Source organism: Triturus cristatus, chromosome 5_1 (assembly GCF_964204655.1).
Source record: "Triturus cristatus chromosome 5_1, aTriCri1.1, whole genome shotgun sequence".
Classification (NCBI taxonomy): domain Eukaryota; kingdom Metazoa; phylum Chordata; class Amphibia; order Caudata; family Salamandridae; genus Triturus; species Triturus cristatus.
In genome coordinates this window covers 82,745,966-82,771,836 of record NC_140587.1, presented here as the reverse complement: position 1 = coordinate 82,771,836, position 25,871 = coordinate 82,745,966, and the positions used below count along the sequence as shown (strand labels likewise).

The 25,871-nt window shown below is 45.8% G+C and overlaps 1 protein-coding gene across 1 annotated transcript in view; it reads right to left on the bottom strand.

Annotated features, from left to right (window-relative positions):
• Positions 1–7,397: 7,397 nt before the first annotated feature.
• The window catches only part of LOC146830261 (E3 ubiquitin-protein ligase TRIM39-like), a 352,412-nt gene continuing 333,938 nt past the window's right edge, over positions 7,398–25,871 (bottom strand). The window contains exon 6 of the mRNA XM_085604456.1: positions 7,398–8,487. Coding sequence (XP_085460582.1) covers positions 7,976–8,487 — 512 coding nt within the window. The 3' untranslated portion in view covers positions 7,398–7,975. The remainder of the gene's footprint in view (positions 8,488–25,871) is intronic.

Here is a 25,871-nt window from a genome sequence, read left to right as displayed (position 1 = left end):
TGCGTCCTTGATCACTGCTGCTCCGGACTCTGAGCAGAGGAGAATGGAATGTCAGGGTGCCCTACAAGTAGCCGGAGCAATCGGGACTACGGTACACCATGGGGGTCAACGACAGCCAGTGGCTCATCATCTCCCACACCCGACGACCTAGACGACCCGCAACTACCTGACTACCAGACTGCCGATGACATTATCTGATTGGACACAAATGCCACGAACTGAGAAAGAGACTGCACACGCAAGTAGTCACTTTACTGTCATACCCTGCTAACGCGCCTGCTTACACACTTGTGCAATGTTAATTAATAGTACCATAGCCATTCACACACGCACACCACACACATTTTCACAAATGTAGACGCATGTGCCCCATAAGTGTACATACTTACACACTGGCTGAGTAGGGGGGTGACAACACTTCAGCACAGAGGGACAGCTAAACACAAAATCAGCTACATAGCACACATACCCCTACCAGCAACTATACTGAAATAGTTATTGCCATAGTTGGACACTGCAGAGATCGCCCCAATAGTTATAAATATTACTGTTCAGGTTTATGCTTTTTGTTTTAGGAGCGCCAGCCCGAGACCCCTGCATGCACCACACAACCAGCCTTTTTCCGCTCGCCCCAGACTCTCCTGATAGACACAACAACTAGACATGGCACAAGTAAACATAGTTACGTGGAACGTACGCGGTATGCAGACACACACGCAGATACTCAACTTTCTCATATTTACAGCGCCATTTTACTGGAATCGCCCTGCTGCAGGAAACACATATGTCACACATTGAACTGGAACGCTTGTGCAAGAGGTGGAGAGGCCAAGTTTAAGGCACCACTTACTCAGCAGACAGGCGAGGCACACTGATATGGATAATGGCAGGAGTACCGTTTATCCACGAGGGCGACATAATTGACGCTGAGGGCAGATACACATTCCTGAGGGGACGGTTAAATGGTCAAATGATATTGATAGGCTTTATCTATGCTCCGAATGTAGACCAAGCCTCTTTTCTCACACGCTTAACAGGGACACTGGCTTAATGGAATGGAATCCCGTGGTTGGTGGGAGGAGACTTCATCTCAGTGCTCGACGTGGACTTAGATAGATCATTCCCCCTGCTACATCCAATGCACAAGTTCTGACAGACTGGCTCCTGCATTAGGCACAACTAGATATATGGCGTGCCCTCAATCCAGATGCACGGGTCTATTTGCATTACTCTGCAGTACATGAACTCCATGTGCGGCTTGATCGGTTGGTGAGATCACAGTCTCTTCTCCCCCTCATTAAAAAGATAGAGTACTTAGGCCGGACCCATTCCGATCATAACCCCCTGCTGATGCAGCTTGCTTGGTTGGTGGATTGCACCCCGGTGCCCACATGGCGGCTCCAGACCACTGCGCTTAAAGACCTCATCACTGGGGACGGCAATTCTTACATACTTTGAAACAAATGAGGACACGGTCAGTAATCCACTGATAGAATGGGAGGCATTCAAAATAACGGTACGGGGACACTGCATGGGAGCCACATGGAATGTCCGCAAACGATTGTCTGCCTCTCTTAGCCAAATAGAATCCCAACTATTGCAGTGCGAGCAGACAGGGGAGGAGATGGGCAGGGACCCGCGGCACTTGGAAGCGCTCTGCGCAGAGCACGCTGACCACCCGGAGCACCTCCGATGCCACAACTACACAGCAAACACAGCCCGTACACAAGCTACTGCTGACAGGGCAGGTCGGATGCTCGCCTGGCTGATAAGGCAAGAGCACGCCTGCAAACCGATAGGGGCACTGCGGACAGCCACGGGGCTCATACTCTATAAGCAGCGCGAAATACAAACAGCCATGACACAGCACTATGATCAGATGTACCGATCCCAGCTGCGCTGCAGTGAACAGAAGCTGGAAAGGTTCCTGAGCATCCTGCAATTGCCTACAAAGACGGATGCACACAAGGAAACACTTAATGAACAGATCACGATAGAGGAAATCGGAGACGCCATAAAGTCCGTAGCTTCTGGGTAATCGCCGGGGCCAGATGGCTTACTGGCAGAATACTGCAAGGCAAATCAGGTGTCACTCATGCAGCGACTCCATACTCTATATACAGTCGCGGCGGAAAAGCGGCAACTTCCCTCCTTCCCTGTGTGAAGCACATTTGGTCTCCTTATTAAAATCCAACAAGGAGCCAATGAAAGTAGGCTCCTATAGACCCCTTGCTCTTCTCAAAACTGATTACAAGATACTGGCAAAGGTATTGGCAGACAGATTAACACAGGTGGTACCTGCAATGGTCCACATGGATCAGAACGGTTTTGTGCCTTCCCTTAGTACTTCCCTCAATCTACGGTGCTTTTTCCGAGTGGCGACGGATCCTGTACTGGAGTGGCCAAGGACCGGTTGTCTCATACTGGACCTGGAGAAGGTCTTCGACTCCTTAGAGTGGGAGTACCTCTTTGTGACACTTGAAAGATATGCATTAGGTCCTTCACCTAGTGCAGCTGCTTTACACTGAACCAACTGTCAGGGTCAAAATGGGCCCCTACATTTCAGATACAATTCCAGTGCGTAGAGGGACAAGGCAGGGGTGCCCTCTATCCCCCCTCCTTTTTGCGCTAGCAATAGAGCCATTAGCAGAGGTTCTACGTACTCAGCTGGGATACGGCACACACCTGGTGTCGCTCTACGCAGACGACCTCCTCATCTACATTAGAGACATTGAGAGGGTCCACAGACAGTTGACGCAAATCCTACAAGACTTTGCTGCACTTTCGGGGCTCAAAGTCAATGTCGATATGTCCTGCATATACTTGTTCGGAGGAGGGCACCACGATCTGGGCCTTATCATCAATGACAAAAAGGTTCAGTGGAAGGAAGACACGTTCCGTTATCTGGACATCCAGATCTATCGCCAACCAAAAGACTTATTTGACGGGAACCTGGGCAGAGCACTCACGGCCATCAGATCTCATATGCAGTTCTGGGGCACACTCCCACTCACCATAACGGGTAGAGTAGCAATCACCAAAATGGTAATCCCCCTTAGACTTCATGAACATACCTGTGTACATTCCTGCTTCCTTTTTTGCCACGCTGTTAAGGCTGGTAAGAGAGTTCATACTGGGCAATGCCAGACATAGAGTAACACTAAGGAAGCTGTACTTACCCACGGACCAGGGAGGCTTGGCAGGTCCATGTTTTGAACACTACTATTTAGCCACTCAGCTGCAGTGGATAGCACCGTGGCTGTCAGACCGACATCACAAGGACACAGTGACCATGCAGCCGCCCTATTCATTGGGGCGGATTGTCAGGCTCTTCCACCCTGGCACAAGGGCAAGGCCTCCAGAGCCCCTATTACTCACCATTGCATACAAATGTTTTCGCAGGAGCCTTTACATAACTCGGGGTATAATCCCATAAGCACCAGCAATACCCCAAGAAGGGTCCCCCAAGGATCAGACAGCAATCACGGCGACTGCAATCCGGGAATGGCAGGAGGCGGGCATTCAAACACTTGGGGACTTGTACCAAGATGGGACGCTTATACAATACACATCCTTGGTAGAGGAGAGGGGCTTCCACCAGGGCAGTTCCTAATACATTGTTCATTGATAGGCACACTTATGGCTAAGTGGGGTGACATGAATACAGAGCCACAATCACACCTCACCATGCAGTACTTACAAGTCATGGGACAGGGCATACATCTCACATGGTGGTTTGCAGCCTCGTTCAGGACACACGTGGCGATGAGCCTGGATTCGATCCACTGCAACTGGGCACAGGATCTGAGCCGTCCGTTTTCTGTCACGAAGTGGGCTTGGCTATTGGAAAGTCCAACACGCATCCCCAGAAACATGCGGTTCCAGCAAATTCAGTTTTATATAATTCAAAGGGCATATCTCAACCCCTGCCAAAATTAATGGGTACTTCAGTCGGGAGGATGCTGTGTGCCCGAGATGTGCCGACGTGGGGGCTGATCTAATACACATGCTCTGGAGCTGCACCCAGCTCGCCATGTACTGGAGGGAGGTGGCCACTATACTACACTCGTGCACTGGGAGTGAGATACCTTTTGAATGGCTGACGTACCTCCTACACATATTCCGAAGAACACCCAGCACCAAAGGACCGTCTAGGTTCCTGGATTTAGGTATGGTGGCAGCCAAGAGGCTGATTACCAAGAGGTGGAAAGCACCAGATACCCCAAATGTACAGGCATTGCGTAATTCATTGCTGGCATGGGTTAAGGTGGAAAGCCTCGCCATCAGGCGTAAGGAAACTATGGACTTATGTCAGGTCCCCATTGCAACATACTGGGATGCACTCCTAGCTGAGTTGCAGCGGAACAAGGGGGATGTTGAGGGGGAATTCTCTGTGGAGTAGCGCTTCAGGTAGACACCACATATGTGTACCGTAGTTCCGGGTAGACCGCGACACACAGACAATAACTTCATACTGGTTACACTTGTGCACATATCCGTACGCAATAGTAAGGAGGGAAGGAGCGGGCAATAGGCATGGAAAAAAGTAAGCAAATTCTACACAGACCGGTGAGGGGGTGCCACGGGCTGGGTCAATGGTTTGAATATATTTTCTTTTTCTCATTAATTTTTCAGTTCTAGTAAAATTACTCTGATATTTACACTGATCTGTCAAATAACTTCTTGCACCATATGGAATGTAATACCCGCACTTGCAAAAACCATCGAGATATACCACAAATGTATAGAATGCATTGTGCTCCAAAATCATCTAAGATGTAACCGGCATTATACCTACAATTCTTTAAAACATGTGTGAAGTACCAATTGTATTTTTTTCAAAAATAGTAATGAAGGCATGAGCATGTATTGAAAAAATTTAAATGTTTAATAAAAACAGATTTACAAAAAAAATGAATGCCATGAAATGGTGTCCATTTCCTAGAGTCCCAAAGAAGTAAACTGCGAATATCACCCAGGAAAGTGAGGGGAGGTCGGACATTGTCACTGAGTGCGGTGTCATCTTGGGTGACAGGCAGTTGCAAATGTGACAAGTTTTCATTTTCTTCTTGACTCGATCTTGTAAGGCTCTTTTGGTGGCTAGAAAACTAAGGTGTCCTTCATGAGCCAGCTTAAAACTCTCAGGTATGATGATTCTCGAGCTTCTCAAGATTATACCTTCTAGGGTGACTGACAGCTTATCCAGTACATTTTTGAACTTTTGGAATTTGATGTAATCAGCTAGAGGCCGGGTTCTTTTCTCCACGATTGAGTTGCAATGAGGGCTTTGAACTTTGTCCTTGTTGATAGCAGCAATAATTTGTACAACAGTCAGAACCGCAGGTGTTCCGAACCTCACGATGAAGCTGAGATATTCTTCAGCCATCTTGGATGTTGATCTGTGACAATGCAGCAGTTCTTGTGAAAATTAATCTGCTGGGTTTTGATCTTTCCCCAGTTTGTGTACAATATCATAGTTGTATTCTTGCCCATTCTTATGGACATTCTTAACCACTCCCCGGCAAGTGTTAATATTCCCCAGCATGAAAACATGCCATAGTAAAACCGCTACTAAAAAATCCTATGGCTAATCCTCTTCTGGCAGAAAGCTATAGACCCATCACCCTGCTTCCTGTAGTAAGCAAATTCTTGGAAACAATGTCAAAAAACATCATTCCAGTTTTCTGGAAACTTATGATATTCTCCACCCCACCCATACAGGCATAAGATCAGGCTGTAGCACGGAGACTGCACTGCTTGTAGCCACAGTGGAACTCTGTTCAATTCTGGACTAAGGTGGTTCAGCAGCCATGATAATGTTAGATCTAAGGGCAGCCTTCAACACCATGTCACATCCTACACTAAGCTGGAGCATGAAGGAAGTCAGAATCAACTGGGACATCATTAATTGGCTGGAATCCTTCTTAAGAAATAGGAGCTCTAGGTGTGCAAAGATGTGCTTTATTCAGCTGTCCATCCTCTATGGTTTGGAGTTCCACAGGGCTCCTCACTAAGCCCCACAGTTTTTAATCTTTACATTCTCTCCCTAGCAGTGATTGTATGTGCACACGGATTAATCTTATTGTCGTATGCAGATGATGCACCGATCATCATGACTCTTACAAATGATGTCAGTCGAACTTCCACCCAGCTTAACTCATGCCTCAAGGAGGTTACAGACTGCCTGTCTGCAAGTAGCCTGAAACTTAATGGTGACAAAAGGAAATACTTGTGGTCGGTAACAACAGTTCAAGATGGCTGACACTGTTATGGCCAGAACAACTAGGAGAAATAACTGAAACTGCCCAGGCAGTAAAAAGTCTGGGTTTCTAGTTTGATGACAAACTCATTATGGAAACACAGGCCCAAAAACTGGTTGGGTCCTGTTTTGGCATTCTGAGATCCCTGAGAAAATTCTTACATATAATACCACTATACCTAAATGGGTTAATCAGCTCACATCTAGACTATACAAACTTTATTTAGGGAGTCCAAAATACGTGATAAAAAAAACTTCAAGTGGTCCAGAATGCTGCAGCTAGAATCCTTCACAAAATACCCACAACTGGCTTTAGGGGGCGCTGGACTTTGGAATAGTATAACTTACGATTCCAACTCCAGTCTACTCAACAGTAGGGAAGGTGTTAGACCTAAGAATCCAACACCAGTCCAACAACACGCCCCCTACAGCAAGTCATTGTAACGACTTGCGTAGTGAAGTAACACGTGGTATCGTCACATTCAGGGTACTGACTTCGTAGTAAAGGCTGGTCATTGTAAAGACTGCGGGGTTAAGGATGTTTCCCCCGAATTATGCTTCTTCACAGTGTCAAATGGTGGTGGCTTCAGGTACGCGGCCGCAGTGCCGCCTTTGATGGCACGTGCTGTTTAGGCAGCATTCGCCACCTAAGGTAACAGCAGTAGCTTCTGCAGCTTTGACAAGCACTGTCATTGTGCCTGATACTGGGTCGCTACGTGTGATCTGAGGCTGTAGAGTGCTTTTACTGCTCTTGGCGGTGACTAAAGTCTCTGTTTCTTGTACCTGGTTATCACTACCGATATCTTTTGCTTCATCTGAATAATTGGCTCAGTGTTCGGGCACTGCACATCGTTTCTGCTGAAGACCTCACCGACAATATTGGTGGGCGTTTCGAATACGCTCCTCTGCAGGGCCTTTGACTTCTGCTGTGGGTGTTTACGGGCTGGAGTAGGGCTTTGAATCCACATGTGGCAGTGGCAGACTGCTTTACATCGATTCGAAACACACGTGGCATGCATGAGAAGTTAGCTGTACCGTTGCAAACTCTCAGAGAAAGCAGCCTTGTTTTTTTCGTGCATGTATTCCCTACTAGTCGCCAGTCTGGTAGCACATAAATGAAATACGCCACACACAGAGGTCTGTTTCATAATTATTTATATTCCAACATACACTCATACACTAAGCCATAACATCATACTTCTGTTAACCACACCTTAACAGATCCCAGTCTCTTAAGTAGTGCCTGTACATAGTCCGCCCTGATCCACACGGGTTGGTGCATATGTTACCAAAACACTACAGTTTGGAATGTTAATTAAATGACAAATTAGAAGCAGAAGGGGTTAATCCTGAGATGAGAAATGGAATGTCACTGCCTCTCCCCCACACAGGTGTCAAAGCCCCTCCCCCACACAGGAGTCATAGCTCCTCCCCCACATGAGACTAATACACACAACTCCACCCATAGGGACCACTAATAGGGTTATCCTTTCTCCACACTGGAGTCACAACCCCACCCCTCACAGGACTTCAGCAAATGGTGCCCCTCCCCTAGGGACCTCTAGGAGTGGGGGAGGAGAGAATAAATGCAATGGTGGAGGCAAAGTAGAGGGCTGCAGCTCCTCCATCAGTCTCAGTTCTGCTCCTGGGGGGGTGGGGGGGGGGGGTTGCAGCTCCTCTCCCAGCCTCAGCTCTGCCCCTGGGGGGCTGCAGCTCCTACACCAACCTGAGCTCTCCGTCATCCAGACAGAAGATTGGGAAGAGCCTGTGTGTGAAGCAGGTCTGGGGGAAAGTGTAGAGAAGCTCCATGGAGTCCGTGTTGTATAGGGACAGTCTCCCCCCCTCGTAGTCCAGATACACTCCCAGCTTCAGGGGCTGCTCACGAGTGAACACACGGGTCTGAGGGGAGGTGAGAGCCCAGTAGTGATCATCCCATGACTTCCTCAGAGCCCAGACTCCCCTGTCAGGTGACCACGTGATTGCACTCTTCCTCTCCACAGACTCTGCTGCGACCCCCACAGTCCAACCTTTCCTCTGCTGCAACAGCTGCACCTCCCAGTAATGTCTGCCTGAGGTGAACCCCTCACACCCCAGCACACAGGGTAGGGTGATGAATCTCTTGGGGCTGACCAACAAGGGCTCTTCTGTGTATGTCTGTCCCACACGTCTCCGCCTCTCAGACAAGAGGAGCTGAGGATGTGCTGTGTCTGGATCCAGAGTCACCATCACTGCAGAGAAGAGATTCAGAATTAGAGATTTAAGCTGCAGTACAGAGGACCTATCACAAAAAAAACACACTGCACTTTACTCTGCACTAGACAGCACCTATGCAGAATAAGTACACTGTACTGTACAATATACTGCACTATATCCCACCTACATCGAAGGAGCGTACTGTACACCACAATATACTGCACTATACAGTACCTACCTGGAAGGAGCACATTGTACTATACAATACACTGTACTATACCACACCTCCCTGGAAGGAGCACATTCTACTGTACTACACTAGACAGTGCCTAGCCTATAGTGGCCCACTGTACTGCACTGTACAAGAGACTGCACTATACAGCAACTACATGGAAGGAGCGTACTGCATTGTACTGCACTAGCAGCACCTATCTGGAAGGAGCACACTTCATGAATACTTTAAACTGAACTAGACAACATCTATTTTTAAGGAATGCACTGTACTGTACAATATACTGCACGCATAGTACCTTAGTGGCAAGCACACACTGCACTGTACACTGCACTACACAGGACTTGTCACAAAGAAACACACTGTACTTTACACCTATCACAAAGGCCCGCATTGTACTTTACACTGCCCTACTCAGCACATATCCGAAAGGAGCACACTGTACTGTGCAATAGACTGCACTACACACCATCTACCTGGAAGGAGCAGATTGTACTGTGCTGCACTAAGAGCACCTATCTGGAACGAGTGCACTTCAATGTACTGCATTAACCACCACCTATCTGGAAGGAGCTCGCTGTACTTTAATGCACTGAACAAGACCTATTTCAAAGGATTGCACTGTATTTTACATTGCACAAGACAGCACCTATCTGAAAGGAGCACACTGAACTGCCAATATACCACACTATACAGCACCTCCTTGGAAGAAGCACTCTGCATTATACCGCACCTCCCTCATAGGAGCACCTTGTTCGGTAATGCACCGGACAGCACCTATCTGGAAAGAGCATACTTTTGCAATGTACACTGCACTAGACAATTTCTATCTGGAAGGAGCACACTGTACTGTACTACATGGAACGTATCTGGAAGGTGTGCACTGTACAGTGCATGGCACTAGACAGCAGCTATCTCAAAGGCCCACACTGTAGTTTACACTGTTCTAGACAGTACCTATCTGAAAGGGGCTCACCCTACTGTACAAAAGACTGCACTGTACAGCAAGTACATGAAATGAGTGCACTGTACTGTACTGCACTAGCAACACATATCTGAAAGAAGCATACTTTTGTGTATTGTGTACTGCACTAGAAAGTACTTATCAGTAATGAGCGCTATGTACAGTACACCGTGATAGACATCACCTATGGGAAGGCATTGTACTGCACACTGCACTAAACAGCGCTTATCTGGAGGAGCAGAGATGTGCTTTATACACAGTTCTGTTGTAGAAGGAGCATCACACCCACGAGGCACTATATATGGAACATGAGGTGAAAGGGGCCAATCCAAAACAGGAACTCGTTTGTACACTGCAGTTGTTAAATTAGGCCTGAAAATGCTCATTAATGTTATTGTTTAGTTAGCATTTCCTACACCATTTTATTTTTAGGCACCATTTTAAGTTGTTCAAAACTGTTTGTGCTCAGTTCCGAGAAATAACCCTCCTGAGTTTCATTTCTCCTCTTAGGTTCTGTTTTAGCAATGAATACACTGTTTTGATTAGCACATACCTTTCTCACTAGGCAGAGGCCCTCTCCCCCTTATCTGGTGGCAGGGTCCAGATTGAATGTCCTTGGACTATGTCTCCTTTGCAAGATATGAGTGTTGGAACCGTTTTTTTCTGTATTTCACTGTTCAGCTGCAGCTGCCTGAAAATTCCACTGTGGGTGTGCCTTTGCCTGATTTTGAAAGGTACATAATGTATCTTTATGCTTGTTGAAGTCAGTCCTCTCTGTAGCACTCCTAGTGACTGGACAGACGGGGCTCCACTCTGAGTGTGCCTGAATAAACAGTTATTGGTTTGTATTCTCTACTGTCTGACTGACTCTTCATTTGGTACGGAAGGCTGAAAGTTGGTCATTAGTGAACCGGTGGCCCTAAACGGGTAACTTCCTTCAGTTGGCACCCAAGCAGGGACTCCATTGGGTGATTGACCCATCCCCTCTTCACAGACGGGGGGGGGGGAGGCCGAGGACATCGTCGTGTCGGACTGACGGCTTAGGGTTCCTTGCACGAAGAGTGTCGCAGCTGCTCCTTCTGTCCTGCCGGACGGTACCTCGCCCAGAGGTCATCCCAACTGGAGTCCTAAACGGTGAAACCCTTGGATCTGACCGTTTGATCTGAAGAGTCGGCAGTGGAGATAACAGGTGTTTGTTTTGGTTCTTTGTGGATATGTATCGTTATGGTTTGGGTTTGCTACGGTCTAAGGACCGCTTGTATGAATAGTGTTTGCAACCACTTTGCCAGGTAAAAGAGAGATCTTGGGCCCGATTCACAGAACTAACTTAAGACAAAATCCTAAACTTACTACCATTTTCGTATTCACAGAAGGCACTTACTCATTTTGGTATTCACAGAAGACACTTACTCACTTCGATATTCACAGAAGTTAGGAGTCCTAACTTTAAGACTCCTAAATGCCTTCTGTGAATACCGAAAGTCTTAAAATTAGGATTTTTCTCAGTTTAGGAGTCCTAAAGTTAGGACTCCTAACTTTACAATTACTAAACTGAGAAAAATCCTAATTTTAAGGCTTTTGGTATTCACAGAAGGCATTTAGGAGTCCTAAAGTTAGGAGTCCTAACTTTACTACTACTAAATTGAGAAAAATCCTAATTTTAAGACTTTCGGTATTCACAGAAGGCATTTAGGAGTCCTAAAGTTAGGAGTCCTAACTATACTACTACTAAACTGAGAAAAATCCTAAATTTAAGACTTTCGGTATTCACAGAAGGCATTTAGGAGTCCTAAAGTTAGGACTCCTAACTTCTGTGAATACCGAAATGAGTAAGTGCCTTCTGTGAATACCAAAATGAGTAAGTGCCTTCTGTGAATACCAAAATGGTAGTAAGTTTAGGATTTTGTCTTAAGTTAGTACTGTGAATCGGGCCCCCAGTTTTTATTTTATAATGCCCGGTCTGACCAAAATCTGGAGTTTGTGTTGTCATTGTTGCTCTGCAGATGCCTGGTTGGAGGAAGCTCAGCCGGCGCCTATTGAGGATAGCCCTAACTTTGACATGTATATGAAACACAACCTTGGCCCTATTATGTTTGGTACATTACGGCACAAATATACGAGAGACAACGCCGAGTTGCAGTGGCCTTTGATGGGCTCTTTTGATGAACAAAAGATTGGGTTTGTGCAGGAACAGTTGTTTAAGAGGCGAAGTAGGCAGTTGATGTTTGATTCTCTCCGAATTTGGCTGAAGGAGGCTAAAGAAGGCGGTTAAAAATGGAGAAAGATGCATGGAAAGGGAGAATGCAGACTCTTACACAGAAAGCTGTGGCGTACAATAGAGAAAAACAGGAGACTGGAATTGAGTGTGAGGATAGGAGATTTCAGTTGCATATTGATAAGTCCTATATAGCCAAGAAGGAAAATTATATGTTTGTAGAGGAGCTGTTAGATACTCGACCCCCACATCCTATGCCCTCCAGAGGATATATCCCATTGTCCCTTTGCAGCCACAACAACCTGTTTCATCTGCTTTGGCTGTTCCCGTATATGCGGTGGCTGTTGCTTTGGCCACGGCGCCCCCCGCTTCTTTTTTGCCTTCACCATCTTTGTCATCTGTAACCTCTGTTTTATCTACTTTTCCAACTTCTGTGTTCGCAGTTCTCCCTCCTCCGGTACAACCATGGATACTTCTATCACTCCTCCTCCTGCAGTTATACATCCCCCAATGTTTGTGGACACTGATACTCCGGTACAAAGGCTTGAGGACAGGGATTGGGTGAAATTTAGGGAACAAATGGGGCCGCTGGTGCGTTCTGTAGTAAGTGTGGATGTGAAAGATATATTAGTGAAACAGGCTATGAAGTGGGCTAGTAATCCAGTTTATGGGACTGAGGACCTTTGGCGAACTGTGCGCAAGCTTGAGCCTTTCTTACAACAGCATGTTCTTCAGCACATGTCTGCTACATTGATTGATCTTTGGCGTATTTACATTAAGACGGAGGCACCGCAAGTGTTATTTGAAATTAAAGATCGTGTTTATATAGCTAATTTAGCCCCAGAACAGGTGCTTGCAAACATTGCCACTATTGTTTCTTACAGAGCTCGATTGCATGATATGAGTCCTACTACAATTACTCAGTTGCCTATGCATGAGGTTCATCACATATATCATCCAGAAATACCTGAATTAACGTATCAGCTCAGTAATGTTACTAGAGCAGCTATAGCTGCAAGTTTTCAGGAGCAGTGGGTTTATACGCCATGGAAAAGAAGTGAGGTTTTAGCCCGTAAAGCGACTTTGCCCGATCCTAGGAAGAACCCTACTGCCTATTATAAGGAGTTGGCAGTGGCTGCCTCTTCTACTGTAATGACTCTTGCTGATATTGAAATGTTTTTTGGTCCTCTTATTCCGGTTGATATTTGGAGACAGGTGCATACTCAAGATCACGTTGCAGAATTGGGTGGCACATGGGATGTGATTAAAGGATGGGATCAGGAAAAGAAGCCAGGAGATAAGCCCCGTGCTGAGATACTTGCTTTGCCTGGTCGTATTATTACTTACATGCATACACTCATTCCACCTAAGAAGGTAAATTGGGATAGATTGACAGCTTGTTGACAGAAGAAGGATTAGAGCATGTCAGATTTTTTTACTTGGTTTGAAGATACGTTTTTGGATTATAGTGGGCAGGATATGTCCACAAACGGAGGAGTTTGTTTGTTTGTTGATAGGTTTGTTACTAAACTTCTTCCTGAAATAATGACTCATTTGAGGTCATCTGAAAGCACCTGGTCCACGTCTTCTCCTTGTGTCATTTTAAATATGGCCTAATATTATGAACATCGGGATCAAGAGGAGAAGGATAAAACTGACAAAAAGTATAAGTATTTAAAGACGAAGGTGTTGTTGAAGCCAGCATTTAGAGGTAATGTTAGAGGATGAGGAGGTCCTTCACAGCAACTTCCGCGTGTGAGGCAGCCTTCGATGACGCCTTTGGGACAGAACCAGTGTGCATATTGTAAGGAGGAAGGACATTGGCGTAGCCAGTGTCCTGTTCTTTTGCAGAAGGTTGCGTCCCACAGAGGAAGTGGTTCTGGTGGAAGAGGTCGTGGGACTGATAGCACTCAGAATGTTGCGACTTGTCAGGGCCGCTCTGACCATATTTATTTTGATGACCCTGGAGATGGACAGTATTACCACGATGATTATGATATTGATGATGTGACAGGTATGTCTTACAGCTAGGACAGCCAGGGACAGGGTGAGGGACCAGTTCAGAAACCTGTAGATCAGCGTGGTCCTTATGTCACAGTGGATTTGCAAGGCTCGATCTATCTGGTCAAAATAATGTTTCTGTACGTTTTTCGGGTGTACTGGCTGTAAATCCCATTTCATGACCCCTTTTATTGACTGTTGGCCCTTTCACTGTGGATTCTCCAATTTTGTTAACGGTGAAGGATAAAAATCATTCGTTCTGTTTATTCGCACCATGTAAAGTTAGCACAATGTATCTATGACGGTATTCCGATCACATAAACACTTATTGACATGTTCTATAAGACGGATTTCCTTTCGTTTCTTACTGCACGACAAAAAGGGCCGAAAAACCATGCTGTAGCCATCTTGGTTTGTGATAGACCACGTGTCAGATCACGTGCTTTCCTTTGCCGACCATCTCCATGATTTAGTTCGTACCAGCCCAGAGACAGGTTAGTGGTATTTACGGCTGAGGCCCAAGGTCACATCTGCTGTAGGGAGTATCAAGCAAATTCCTTCAGGCCCTGGGACGAAAAGGGAGTCACCCTGCCGACCTCCTCTGTAAAGATGGCAACCCTTTGTGTGAGCCTGAAACTGAACACTGTATGAGCTCATCCAGGAGCCCATGGACTAACTGGTATTTTTCCACTTGTATGGCTTTGTATGCTGAATCTGTTATGTATATAAGTGTGGTTTTGTCAAGGAGCCAGCAGTCTTCTTCGGCGCACCTGATGGGTGAGGATCGATGAGGCTCCTCTATATAGAGTTTTTTGCTTTGGCCAATAAAACTTTTGAACCTTCTCCGTTGCCGACTGACTGTTAATTGAAAGATATTGCGGGCCACAGGTAAGTGTGGCCCTTGGGAATTTTATTGAGTACTTCAGTTGGCGACTCTGGTGGGATAGGGTCTTTTCCTCCCCCGTAGTCGGGTGGTAGGATTGAGGGCGTCCTGGTCGGGCGGGTGGAGAAGAGGGATTTTATTTTTCCTTCTCCCTGACTTTTGACACTTCCACTCCGCACTCCCGATCAGGGTGTCCTCTGCTGCTAGTAGCCCTTCACCGGGGTCCTACGGGCTTAACCCAGGAGCTGACCGTGTTGGTCCCAAAAAGTTGGCAGCGGAGAACGAACGTCCGTACCTGGGTGCACCCGGTGAGTAATTTGTTTGTTTGACGCACGCTTTTGAGCGGTGCATTTGGAACAGTTAACTGTATTTTGATTTGGGGGTCATGAGTACCCTAGGAGAATTATGGAGGTTTTGCAGGGTGGTCCGGTAGGGACTGACTGTAGAGACTCCGAGGATCTTTTGTGATTTGGAGACACTGCTCAGATGCCTGGTTGTTACCTGTGTGTAACACATGGCCGGATTGTATTCGGAAAAGCCTGTGACTGTAATTGGGTAGCCATGAGACATACCTGAGGTGATGCTTGCACCACATCAGAACGGTCCCAGTGGTGAACCAAGGAGGTCATAGGATGGTCTGTAGTCCAGTCCGTGGTCGCACCTGTCTGACTGCCTCTTGACAGTCTTTTTGGAAAGACTGCTCATTGTGATTCTGTCAGTCCGGTATTTTGAATAATTCTCCACGAACGGGAGTCGACGGGCTCGGTTCGTTTGTTTGGATGCATCAAGTTTGAATAAGTAGGATGAGTCTGAACTGCAGAAAACGTCATATGGAAAATCAATATGTGTTATATGTGATACAAGAATTTGTTTGTACGTTATTGGTGTTTGTCTGTTAACTAACAATGCCGTGCTTCAGTAAATTGAATTGTTTTGGCTGTTGTTGTCGGACTGGTGAATCTCGGCTGGCCGAAAGCCAGCCTGCCCCACCGGAGGGCAGTCCCAACCATTTCATGTACATAAAACACGGAATAACTCCTCTATTGTTTAATACTTTGTGGCATAAATATACCAGAGGTAATGAAGAATTGCAATGGCTTCAAACGGGTTCCTTCGATGAGAAGAAAATTGCCTTTTTACAGGATCAGTTATTTTCTAGTCGCAGTAGGCAGGCTATGTTTGATGCATTAAACACCTGGCAGAAGGAATCTAAGCGGAGGCGAATGAGAGAAGAGAAACTAGCTAGAGTTAAAGCAGGGCAAACAGTTACTCAGAAAGCTGTTGCCTACGACAGAGCCCGAACAGAAGAAGGGATTGAATGTGTGAATGGTGAGTTCAGATTACAGGCCGATAAAAGTTACGTGACTCGGCCCGATGCCGAAGATGAGATTGGAGATTTATTGGACTTGCGTCACCACCCCCATATGTCCCGCAACGGTTATAACCGGCGGTACCAGATGCCCCGGTATCAGCCGCTGCAGATCCAGTCGCCCCTGCGCAAGTTTCAGCTGTGACGACGGCAGCTCCTGCTGCGTCGGCACCTTCAGCCCCTCCCCTCCTTGCGCCTCAAACCAATTTGTCCCAGTTGTCCTCGTCTGTTACAGAGATTATGACTCTATTGCCCAATTTGTTGTCATCTGTGACAGCTGGAAATCTTCAGCTGTCACCCGGGTCAGCCCATTCTCCCCATGTATTGACCTCTTCCTCGGCAACCGCAACTCCCTTACCAGCTGTTTCCACTCCGGTACATCCCCCCGGTCCTCTTGAAAGCAAGAAACTGTTTACCCAGTCAGCCATAAAACTGGAGGAAAGGGAGGTCGTTGCGCTACAAGCATCACAATGGATGCGACAGCCTATTTACACTCCGTCCGACATATGGAGCACTATGAAAGACTATGAGCCTGTGATGCAACAGCATGCGTTAGACCATATGGCTGCATGCCTGATATCATTATGGGAACAGGTTCATACAGGGGGGAAGGCTCCGGTAATATTGTATACTATTCATGACCATGCGCATAAATTTTAATTAACCCCGGAGGAGGTGTACAAAAATGTTGTAACGTTGGTTGGTTATAGAACCCGACTTCAATCTGCTGGTCCTGCGGGTTCTGCGCATTTTCCAATGCGTGAGGTCCACCCTATTTATCATCCAGAAATTACTGAAATAATAGATGCTACGGGGACGGTTACCCGTCCACGAGCAGATGCTCGTTTTCAGGAGCAGTGGGTGTACACCCCATGGAAACGCAGTGAAGTGCTGTCATTGAAAGCTCATTTGCCTGACCCTAGGAAAAATCCTACAGCATATTATAAAGAACTTACTGAAGCCGCCTCATTGGCGGTAAGGACATTGGCTGATATAGAATTATTCTTTGCTCTATTAGTACCAGTGGATATATGGCGTCAGGTACATGACCAAGACCATGTGACTGAATTTGGGGGAACATGGGATCAATTGAAAGATTGGGATAAAGATTGAAAACCCGGAGATAAGCCCAGGGCTGAAATATTAACGCTACCTGACAAAATAATTACATACATGCATTCGCTAATCCCGCCTAGGAAAGTGGATTGGGATAAATTGACAGCATGCCGACAGAAGAAAGATGAGAGTGTGTCGGAGTTTTTTCACTAGATTTGAAGGTGTTTTTATTGACTTCAGTGGCCAGGACTTATCCAAGGAGGGTGGTTTACGCTTGTTTGTTAATAGGTTTGTAACAAATTTACTGCCTGAAATCTCAGCCCGGCTCCAGGCCGCAGAAAGTACTTGGACGACGTCTACTCCCTCGATTATATTAAGCATGGCTCAATACTATGAGCACCGAGAGAATGAAAGTAAGGAAAAGACAGAAAAGAAAGCAAAGGATTTAAAAACGCAGGTCCTGTTACAGCAGGTTGGGAGAGGCCGTGGAAGGGGTCGGGGAGGGCTGACCTCTGCTCCACGAGGGGCGGGCCAAGTACCGGGTGGAGGACGAACTGATTTAGGAATAAACCAATGCGCATTTTGTAAACAGGAAGGGCATTGGCGTTCCCAGTGTCCGTTGTTATATGCGCAAAACAACAATACACGAGGCCAAGGGAGAGGACGCGGTGGTGGTAGTCGAGGTGGACATACACGACAGGAGGAGTCTGGACAAGGTGGGAATAGTCAGAACTATTTTGATCATGGTCAGGGAAAGCAGTACTACAATGAAGAATGTGGCAGCGATGCATTGGCAGGCTATCCTCGTGCATAGGACAGCCAAAGGCAGAGTGGGGGACGTGTGTCAATTCCTATAGATCAGAACGGACCTTATGTTAATGCACATTTAATGGGTGCATCGGGTAAGTTTCTAGTTGACACAGGAGCTATGAACAGTTCTGTTTCACATGCCCTTGTCCCTGGGGCTGCTCTGTCTGGGCAGGATAATGTGTCCGTAGGTTTCTCTGGAGCTCCGGTGGTGAGCCCCATTTCCTGACCTCTTTCTTTTACTCTGGGCCCTATTTCTATTGATTCACCATTCCTTTTAACATCGCAATGTGGAGAGAATCTATTAGGCATAGACTTATTAAAAAAATTATATGCTCGTATATATTGTTCCCCAGATGGTGCCTATTTGACTGTCCAACCACCTCCGGTACAGTATTTCTCTAAGACGGACACCTTACCCCCTGAATTCGCAAAGATTCCAAGAACCCTTTGGGCTACCGGAGACACTGATGTGGGTTTGTTGAGGATACCCCCAATTTCAATTACCTTGAATCAAAATGCTCGGTTACCGAGAATACCGCAATATAAAATTGCCCCTGCAGGTGAACGAGCCTTGTTGTCCATTATTCAGGATCTGACCCGATCTGGGGTGGTGGAAGAGAGAACCTCCAATGTGTGTAATAGTCCCATTCTTCCTATTCTTAAAAGGACCCCCGTAGATTGCAATCCTGATTATGTAGATACATATCGTTTTGTGATTGATTTGCGAGAAATAAACAAGATCGTGGTACCTCAGTATCCCGTGGTGCCTGATATAACCACCATATTAACTATGATTCCTCCTACAGCTCAATATTTCTCTGTGATTGATCTGAAAAATGCTTTCTTCAGCATTCCCATTCATCCTGACAGCCGACATCTTTTCGGATTCTCGTTAGCTGGTCGCAGCTTCAGATTTTGACGCACTCCCCAGGGCTATACAGAAAGCCCTAGTATTTATAGTCAAGCACTCAAAGCCCTATTGGATACTCTAATTTTGCCCGATGGTAACGTACTGTTACAGTACGTTGATGATCTATTGGTGGCTTCGGATACTGAACAGGGTTGCCGAGACGCTACAGTTCAATTGTTGCAGCATCTGGCAAACCATGGTAATAAGGTATCCTTGTCTAAATTTCAATATTGTCGACCGGAGGTGACTTATTTAGGTCATCTCCTGTCGAAGGAGGGTAGGCGTCTAACTCCTGATCGTATAACAGCTATATCTAACATGTCTGTTCCTTGCACGCAACGTGATGTCCACGCTTTCCTTGGCATAACCTCTTACTGTCGCCAGTGGATTCCTAACTTTTCCCTTCTGACTAAACCCCTACTATACTTGACAACTAAAGATGTGTATGAACCTTTACCTTGGACTGTTGAATGTCAGGACGCTTTTGTCTCTATGAAATCTGCTCTTTGTTCTGCTCCTGTGCTTGGCACTCCTGACTACCGGAAGCCTTTTACACTCTACGTGCATGAGGTGGACGGTTGCTCGCTTTCTGTGTTAACACAGGGTTTTGGTGGTAAGCAAAAACCTTGTGCATATTTTTCGGCGGTATTGGATAATGTCGCCAGAGCACTTCCTAGTTGTCTAAGGGCCACGGCGGCTGTTGCGGTGGCAATTCGACAATCAGAAGGGCTCGTCCTGAATACTGACCTCACGGTGATGGTGCCTCACGCTGTGGATGTATTACTAAACAGGACCAAGACGCAGCACTTAACTAGTGCGCGTTTTACAGGGTATGAATTGACCCTGTTCGCACCCCACATCACAATCAAAAGATGTGCCACTCTGAACCCTGCCACGTTACTACCCCTCCCTTCGGAAGAGCAAGATCAGGACATACATGACTGTATGTTTCGGACAGAAGAAGAAACGAAGGGACGGATAGACCTGACAGACACTCCCTTATCTGACCGACAAGGGGAGTTATATGTCGATGGCTCATGTTTTAAGTTACCGAATGGCACTACCACATCCGCCTATGCGATTACCACTCTCCAAACTGTAGTCGAAACGGCTAAAGTGTCGTATCAATCTGCCCAGCCTGCCGAATTAGTAGCCTTGCTTCGATCTTGTGAGTTAAGTGAAGGTTTGAGAGTAAATGTCTACACCGATAGCCAATACGCTTTCGGTGTAGCGCATAACTTTGGTAGGTTATGGGCAGAAAGGGGTTTCCTTACTTCGCATGGCCAGAAGATAAGGAACGGCCCGTTGATCTTGAGACTGCTGACTGCCCTGACTTTACCAAAGGAAATTGCTGTTGTTAAATGTAGTGCCCATAAAACTATAATCGATGATGTGGGCAAAGGAAATTCATTTGCTGACAGAATCGCTAAAGAAACTGCCCAGTCAAACACCACCTCTATGTTTGTAGCCAGTTCATCGAGAGGAATGGTAGAAACAGAAATATTTAACAGCACTATGGATAGTGTTAGAGAAATACAACAAGAAGCGACCCCTGAAGAACTAGTGCATTGGCAAGAGCAGATAGGGAAACTAGACAAAAATGGATGTTGGATCGACCTGTCGGACAAATGCAGGTGGTTACTGCCAAATGCATTTGTGAATGTGATAGTATCCATGGCACACGGCCCTGCGCATATAGGAGTTAAAGGTATCTGTGCAGTATTAGATTCTGTGTGGTATAACACCAATATTAATAAGACTGCAACACATTTGGTCCAGAACTGTATGATCTGTTTACAGCATAATCCAGGAGGTAGTATCCCTGTACTGAAAGGTAATTTTGCGCCCCCTACCTTACCCTTTGAGGTGTTACAAATGGACTTTATTCAATTAGAGCGGGTAAATAATCTCAAGTATGTTCTAGTGGTGGTTTGTGCATTTAGTAAATGGGTGGAGGCATACCCCACCAAGGAAAATACCGCTCTAGCCACAGCCAAAGTTTTAGTAAAGGAGTTTTTCCCTCGGTATGGTTTGCCACGCGTAATTTGGAGTGACAATGGAAAACATTTTAATGCCAACCCTATCGAGCACATTTGTAGCGGGTTATCCATTAGGCAGAAATTCCACGCTGCCCGCCACCCTCAATCAGCGGGATTGGTAGAAAAGTATAATGGGATTTTAAAGTTGAAATTGGCTAAGCTGCAAGACACCAAGGGTTGAAATGGCCTGACCTCTTACCCTTAGCCTTGTTGTCTGTGAGAACCACTCCCCACTCTCGCTCTGGAATATCACCATATGAGGTGATATTTGGTAGGCCCGCTAATATCTGGGGTGTACCGAGACCGAAATCCTTTAGGGACATTGAGTACCCGATGTTGACAGATTATCTTTACGCATTAAATAAAGATCTTCGTTCCATTCATCAACAGATATCAGCAGTATTGCAGCCCCTGCCGGAGGGTCCTGGACATTGTCTTGAACCTGGACAGTGGGTTTTGATCCGGAACTACCAGCGAAAATCGAGTTTGGATCCACGATGGACCAAACCCCATCAGATACTCCTTTCCACAAGAACGGCTGTTAAGGTTGAAGGGAAGCGGCATTGGATTCACGTGTCACATTTGAAAAGAGTTCCTCTCCCATTGCCGGGTGACCTGCAGGATCAGAGGGAAGGGTCGGTGCATGACGGTGAGCAGCTCATTGAAGATTCATCTCTCTCTGAAGCCCGAGAAGAAGTGAACGGGCGAGAGGGAGGCACTGTGAGTTCAAAAACGCCGCCAGCGGCTGGCCCAACTACCAGCTCTGCTCCTGCTAATGCTGCATCCAATCCGAAAGATCACACTTCCAGTACTTCATTTGATCCTACTGTGCCTATTCTTTTCCCTGATCCCCGAACACCTGGTCATGTTCGCTATAGGCTGCGGCCCCGACAAAGAGCAAAAATACCAGGTTGAGTCTAGAGAAAAAGAAGGGAGACTTTAGAAAATCCTGGTATAATCAAAGAACACTGGACTGAACTAGTTGAGAGCTCGGAACTTTCAGTAAAGCTCTGTTCAGAAAGAAAATAGAGACATTGATTGATTAGTGGGGCCCAGGTGGAGTCTGTTCAGTGAGAGCTGCGTAAAGTGCAGCCCCCACGCGAGAAGTTTTTGCAATTTTTCTGTTTTGGTGGGGGTTTTTTTTTGTTGAACAATAGGCGTCTGCCTTTGAGGCTCAGAATGGACACAGGAAAGAAGCACCCTCTGGCAGGTTGGACTGCAAGTAGGCTCATTCCCATTAGATTATATTCGGACTTTTAGCAAGAATGTATCCCTTTGCTCGCTTTGTTCCCGAAGAGGAGCGACCTATAGCCCCACGTCCTCTGCACCCATATATGCCTATGTTTTCTACTTGGAGTATTCGTATTAAGATAGTATTCATAGCTATAATAACTATATCCCTAGTAACATGTTTAGGTGTATTCATTTATTTGGAATGTCGTCACCCTGTGCACACCCTGGTACCCTCTACTCCTGTCCCTGACGAGCATCATTTCCATACTTTCGCCCCGCATAAGGAAAGACATTGTCAGACATATGTAAAGAATGCTTTTATTGAAATGCTGCACCAGACCCATAGCTCGACTAATGCTACAAATTGCTGGGTCTGTGGCCTCCTCCCCTCAGTTATGCACAAACATGACCTTTTTATTTCAATGCCCTTATCATATCTAGGCAGTTGTGAAGCATGGTTTAAATTGCTGTTGATGATATATACGCACTATACTGTTGATGAACACCGATTTTCTGAAAAAGACTACGAAATGATGCTAGCATATATAGAAGTACATCAGGGATTCACTCCGAATGAAGATGGTACAGATGGTACTCTAGACCCAACTGCTTGCATGAATGAGTATACTGAATATGCAAATGACACTTGGTTAAAGGATGAAGCATTGGATTTTATGTCTTTCAATTTCACTGAGTATTTCAAATATTTTCAGGAACGAAATGTATCAGATGATAAGGTTATTCCGGTCCCGGTATTGAATGCGTCATCTTCCTTTTGTGTACATGGCACTGGTCACTTAGCAGTTGGATTTAGTAAATGCAATTATACGTACAGATTACGAACATTCAGTAGCCCACCAATGCTTACTCCTCCGAATGTGTATTTTGTATGTGGGGAAAATGCATACACATGGCTCCCCAGAAGATGGTCAGGTAGATGTTATCTGTCTTTCCTATACCCACCAGTTTATATAGCCCCTTCTGACTATCATAAGAACCATTCACTGAATCGGCGGAGTTTAGGAAAACGAGCTATTACGGGGGATGCCACCGATCAGACCGATATTCCTGCACAACACTTTGTGGACATAATGAAAGGAGTCCTGCCCATATGGGGACCCATTTTGACCAGTAAAGAAATCAGAAGGTTATCTAGAGTGGAAGAGGGAGTAGTGACTATCACTGCCGGAATACTAACTAACATAACTGTTGAGCTTCAGGCGACCAGGCTTGTAATGCTTCAAAATCGTATGGTTTTAGACGTTATCTTAGCTGATCGTGGAGGAGCATGCAGAGTGATTGGCAGTTCTTGCTGTGTGTATATACCTGACTCCGCCCCCTCTGTGCATTTAGCCATCCAAAAACTGCACCGTTTAGCATCTGAAATTCATACAGATACCGGTACCTGGTCTCTTTCTAGCTGGTTCTGGGGCCTCTTTGCCACTTGGGGATGGAAATTACTCATGATCCTTTTGGGTATAGCAGGTTTCCTTTTCACCTGTTGTGTCTGCATACAATGTGGACTTGCTTGCTGTTCTTATTGCACTAATCGACTCCTTCTTGCCCTTCCCGAATCTAAACCACACCCAGCTAAGATAGGCACTCAGTTAGTACAGAAGGAGATATACGACATGATGCAGATAGATGAAGGCATCTTTGAAGATTAAGTTGGTATGTTAGCTACATTATGCTAAAAGGGCCGATCTGAATGATAAAAATCATTTGTTCTGTTTATTCGCACCATGTAAAGTTAGCACAATGTATCTATGACGGTATTCCGATCACATAAACACTTATTGACATGTTCTAGAAGAAGTATTTCCTTTCGTTTCTTACTGCACGACAAAAAGGGCCGAAAAACCATGCTGTAGCCATCTTGGTTTGTGATAGACCACGTGTCAGATCACGTGCTTTCCTTTGCCTACCATTTCCATGATTTAGTTCGTACCAGCCCAGAGACAGGTTAGTGGTATTTACGGACGAGGCCCAAGGTCACATCTGCTGTAGGGAGTATCAAGCAAATTCCTTCAGGCCCTGGCACGAAAAGGGAGTCACCCTGCCGACCTCCTCTGTAAAGATAGCAACCCTTTGTGTGAGCCTGAAACTGAACACTGTATGAGCTCATCCAGGAGCCCATGGACTAACTGGTATTTTTCCACTTGTATGGCTTTGTATGCTGAATCTGTTATGTATATAAGTGTGGTTTTGTCAAGGAGCCAGCAGTCTTCCTCGGCGCACCTGATGGGTGAGGATCGATGAGGCTCCTCTATATAGTGTTTCTTGCTTTGGCCAATAAAGCTTTTGAACCTTCTCCGTTGCCGACTGACTGTTAATTGAAAGATATTGTGGGCCACCGGTAAGTGTGGCCCTTGGGATTTTTATTGAGTACTTCAACGGCTAACTGTGGTGAGAATTTAATGGGGTTGGATCTGTTGAAAAAATGGTATGCTACTATTTATTGCTCCGCTGCTGGTGTTTATATTACTATGGGTCCGGATATGAGTGCTAGAAACTGTTTGTTTCAGGATGCCCTTCCAGTTGAGTTCGCTCAGGTACCATCCACATTATGGGCTACAGGTGATACCGATGTGGGTTTGTTACACATACCACCAGTTTCTATACAGTTATACATGTTGTCTTGCCCCACCTTCCCCAATATAAAATTCAACAAGCAGGTGAAAAGGCCCTTTTACAGATTATTCAGGTTTTGATACGGAAAGGAGTGGTTGAGGAAACGTCTGCCAACATTTGTAATAGTCCGATTCTTCCAATTCTTAAAAGGGCACCCTCAAATTCTTCTGATGCTATTGATGATGTTCATCGTTTTGTGATTGATTTGCAATAGATTAACAAAATAGTGGTACAGCAATTTCCAGTTGTCCCTGATATCACCACACTTTTGACAATGGTTCCATCTACTGCTCAGTGTTTTTCTGTTATTGATTTGAAGTACGCCTTTTTCAGCATTCCTATACATCCTGATAGTAGGTATTTGTTTGGGCTCACATTAGCCAGCAAAGTTTTAGATTTTGTCACGCTCCACAAGACTATACTGAGAGTCCTAGTATTTATAGTCAGGCAATAAAAGGTCAGTTGGATTCATTATCGCTTCCCTCAGGAAATGTATTAGTGCAGTATGTTGATGATCTACTAATAGCTTCTGACACAGAATAAGGTTGTAAAGATAGTACAGTCAAATTATTGTTGCATTTGGCACATCATTTACATAAGGTTTCTCTTTCTAAATTTCAGTACTGTCGACAGGAGGACATCTATTTAGGTCACCTGCTGTCTAAGGAGGGTAGGAGGTTGCCCCCAAATGTAACAGTACCATTGTTAAAATGCCCCTACCACAAACTCAAAAAGATGTACGTGCTTTTATAGGTATTACTTCCTACTGTCGCCAGTGGATTCTGAACTATTCTTTATTAATCAAACCTTTGCTTGCATTAACAACAAAAGCAGTGCATGAGCCTTTGCCTTGGATGCCAGGATGTCAGCAATCATTTGAGCAACTAAAAACTGAGCTTTGCTTGGCTCCAGTGCTTAGTACACCTAACTATGGTAAACAGTTTACACTCTATGTCCATGAGATGACTGGCTGGGCGCTTTCGGTCTTGACTCAAAGGTTAGGAGATAGACAGACACCTTGTGTTAATTTTCTGCTGTGCTTGACCCTGTCGCTAGAGCCCTCCCGAGCTGTCTGA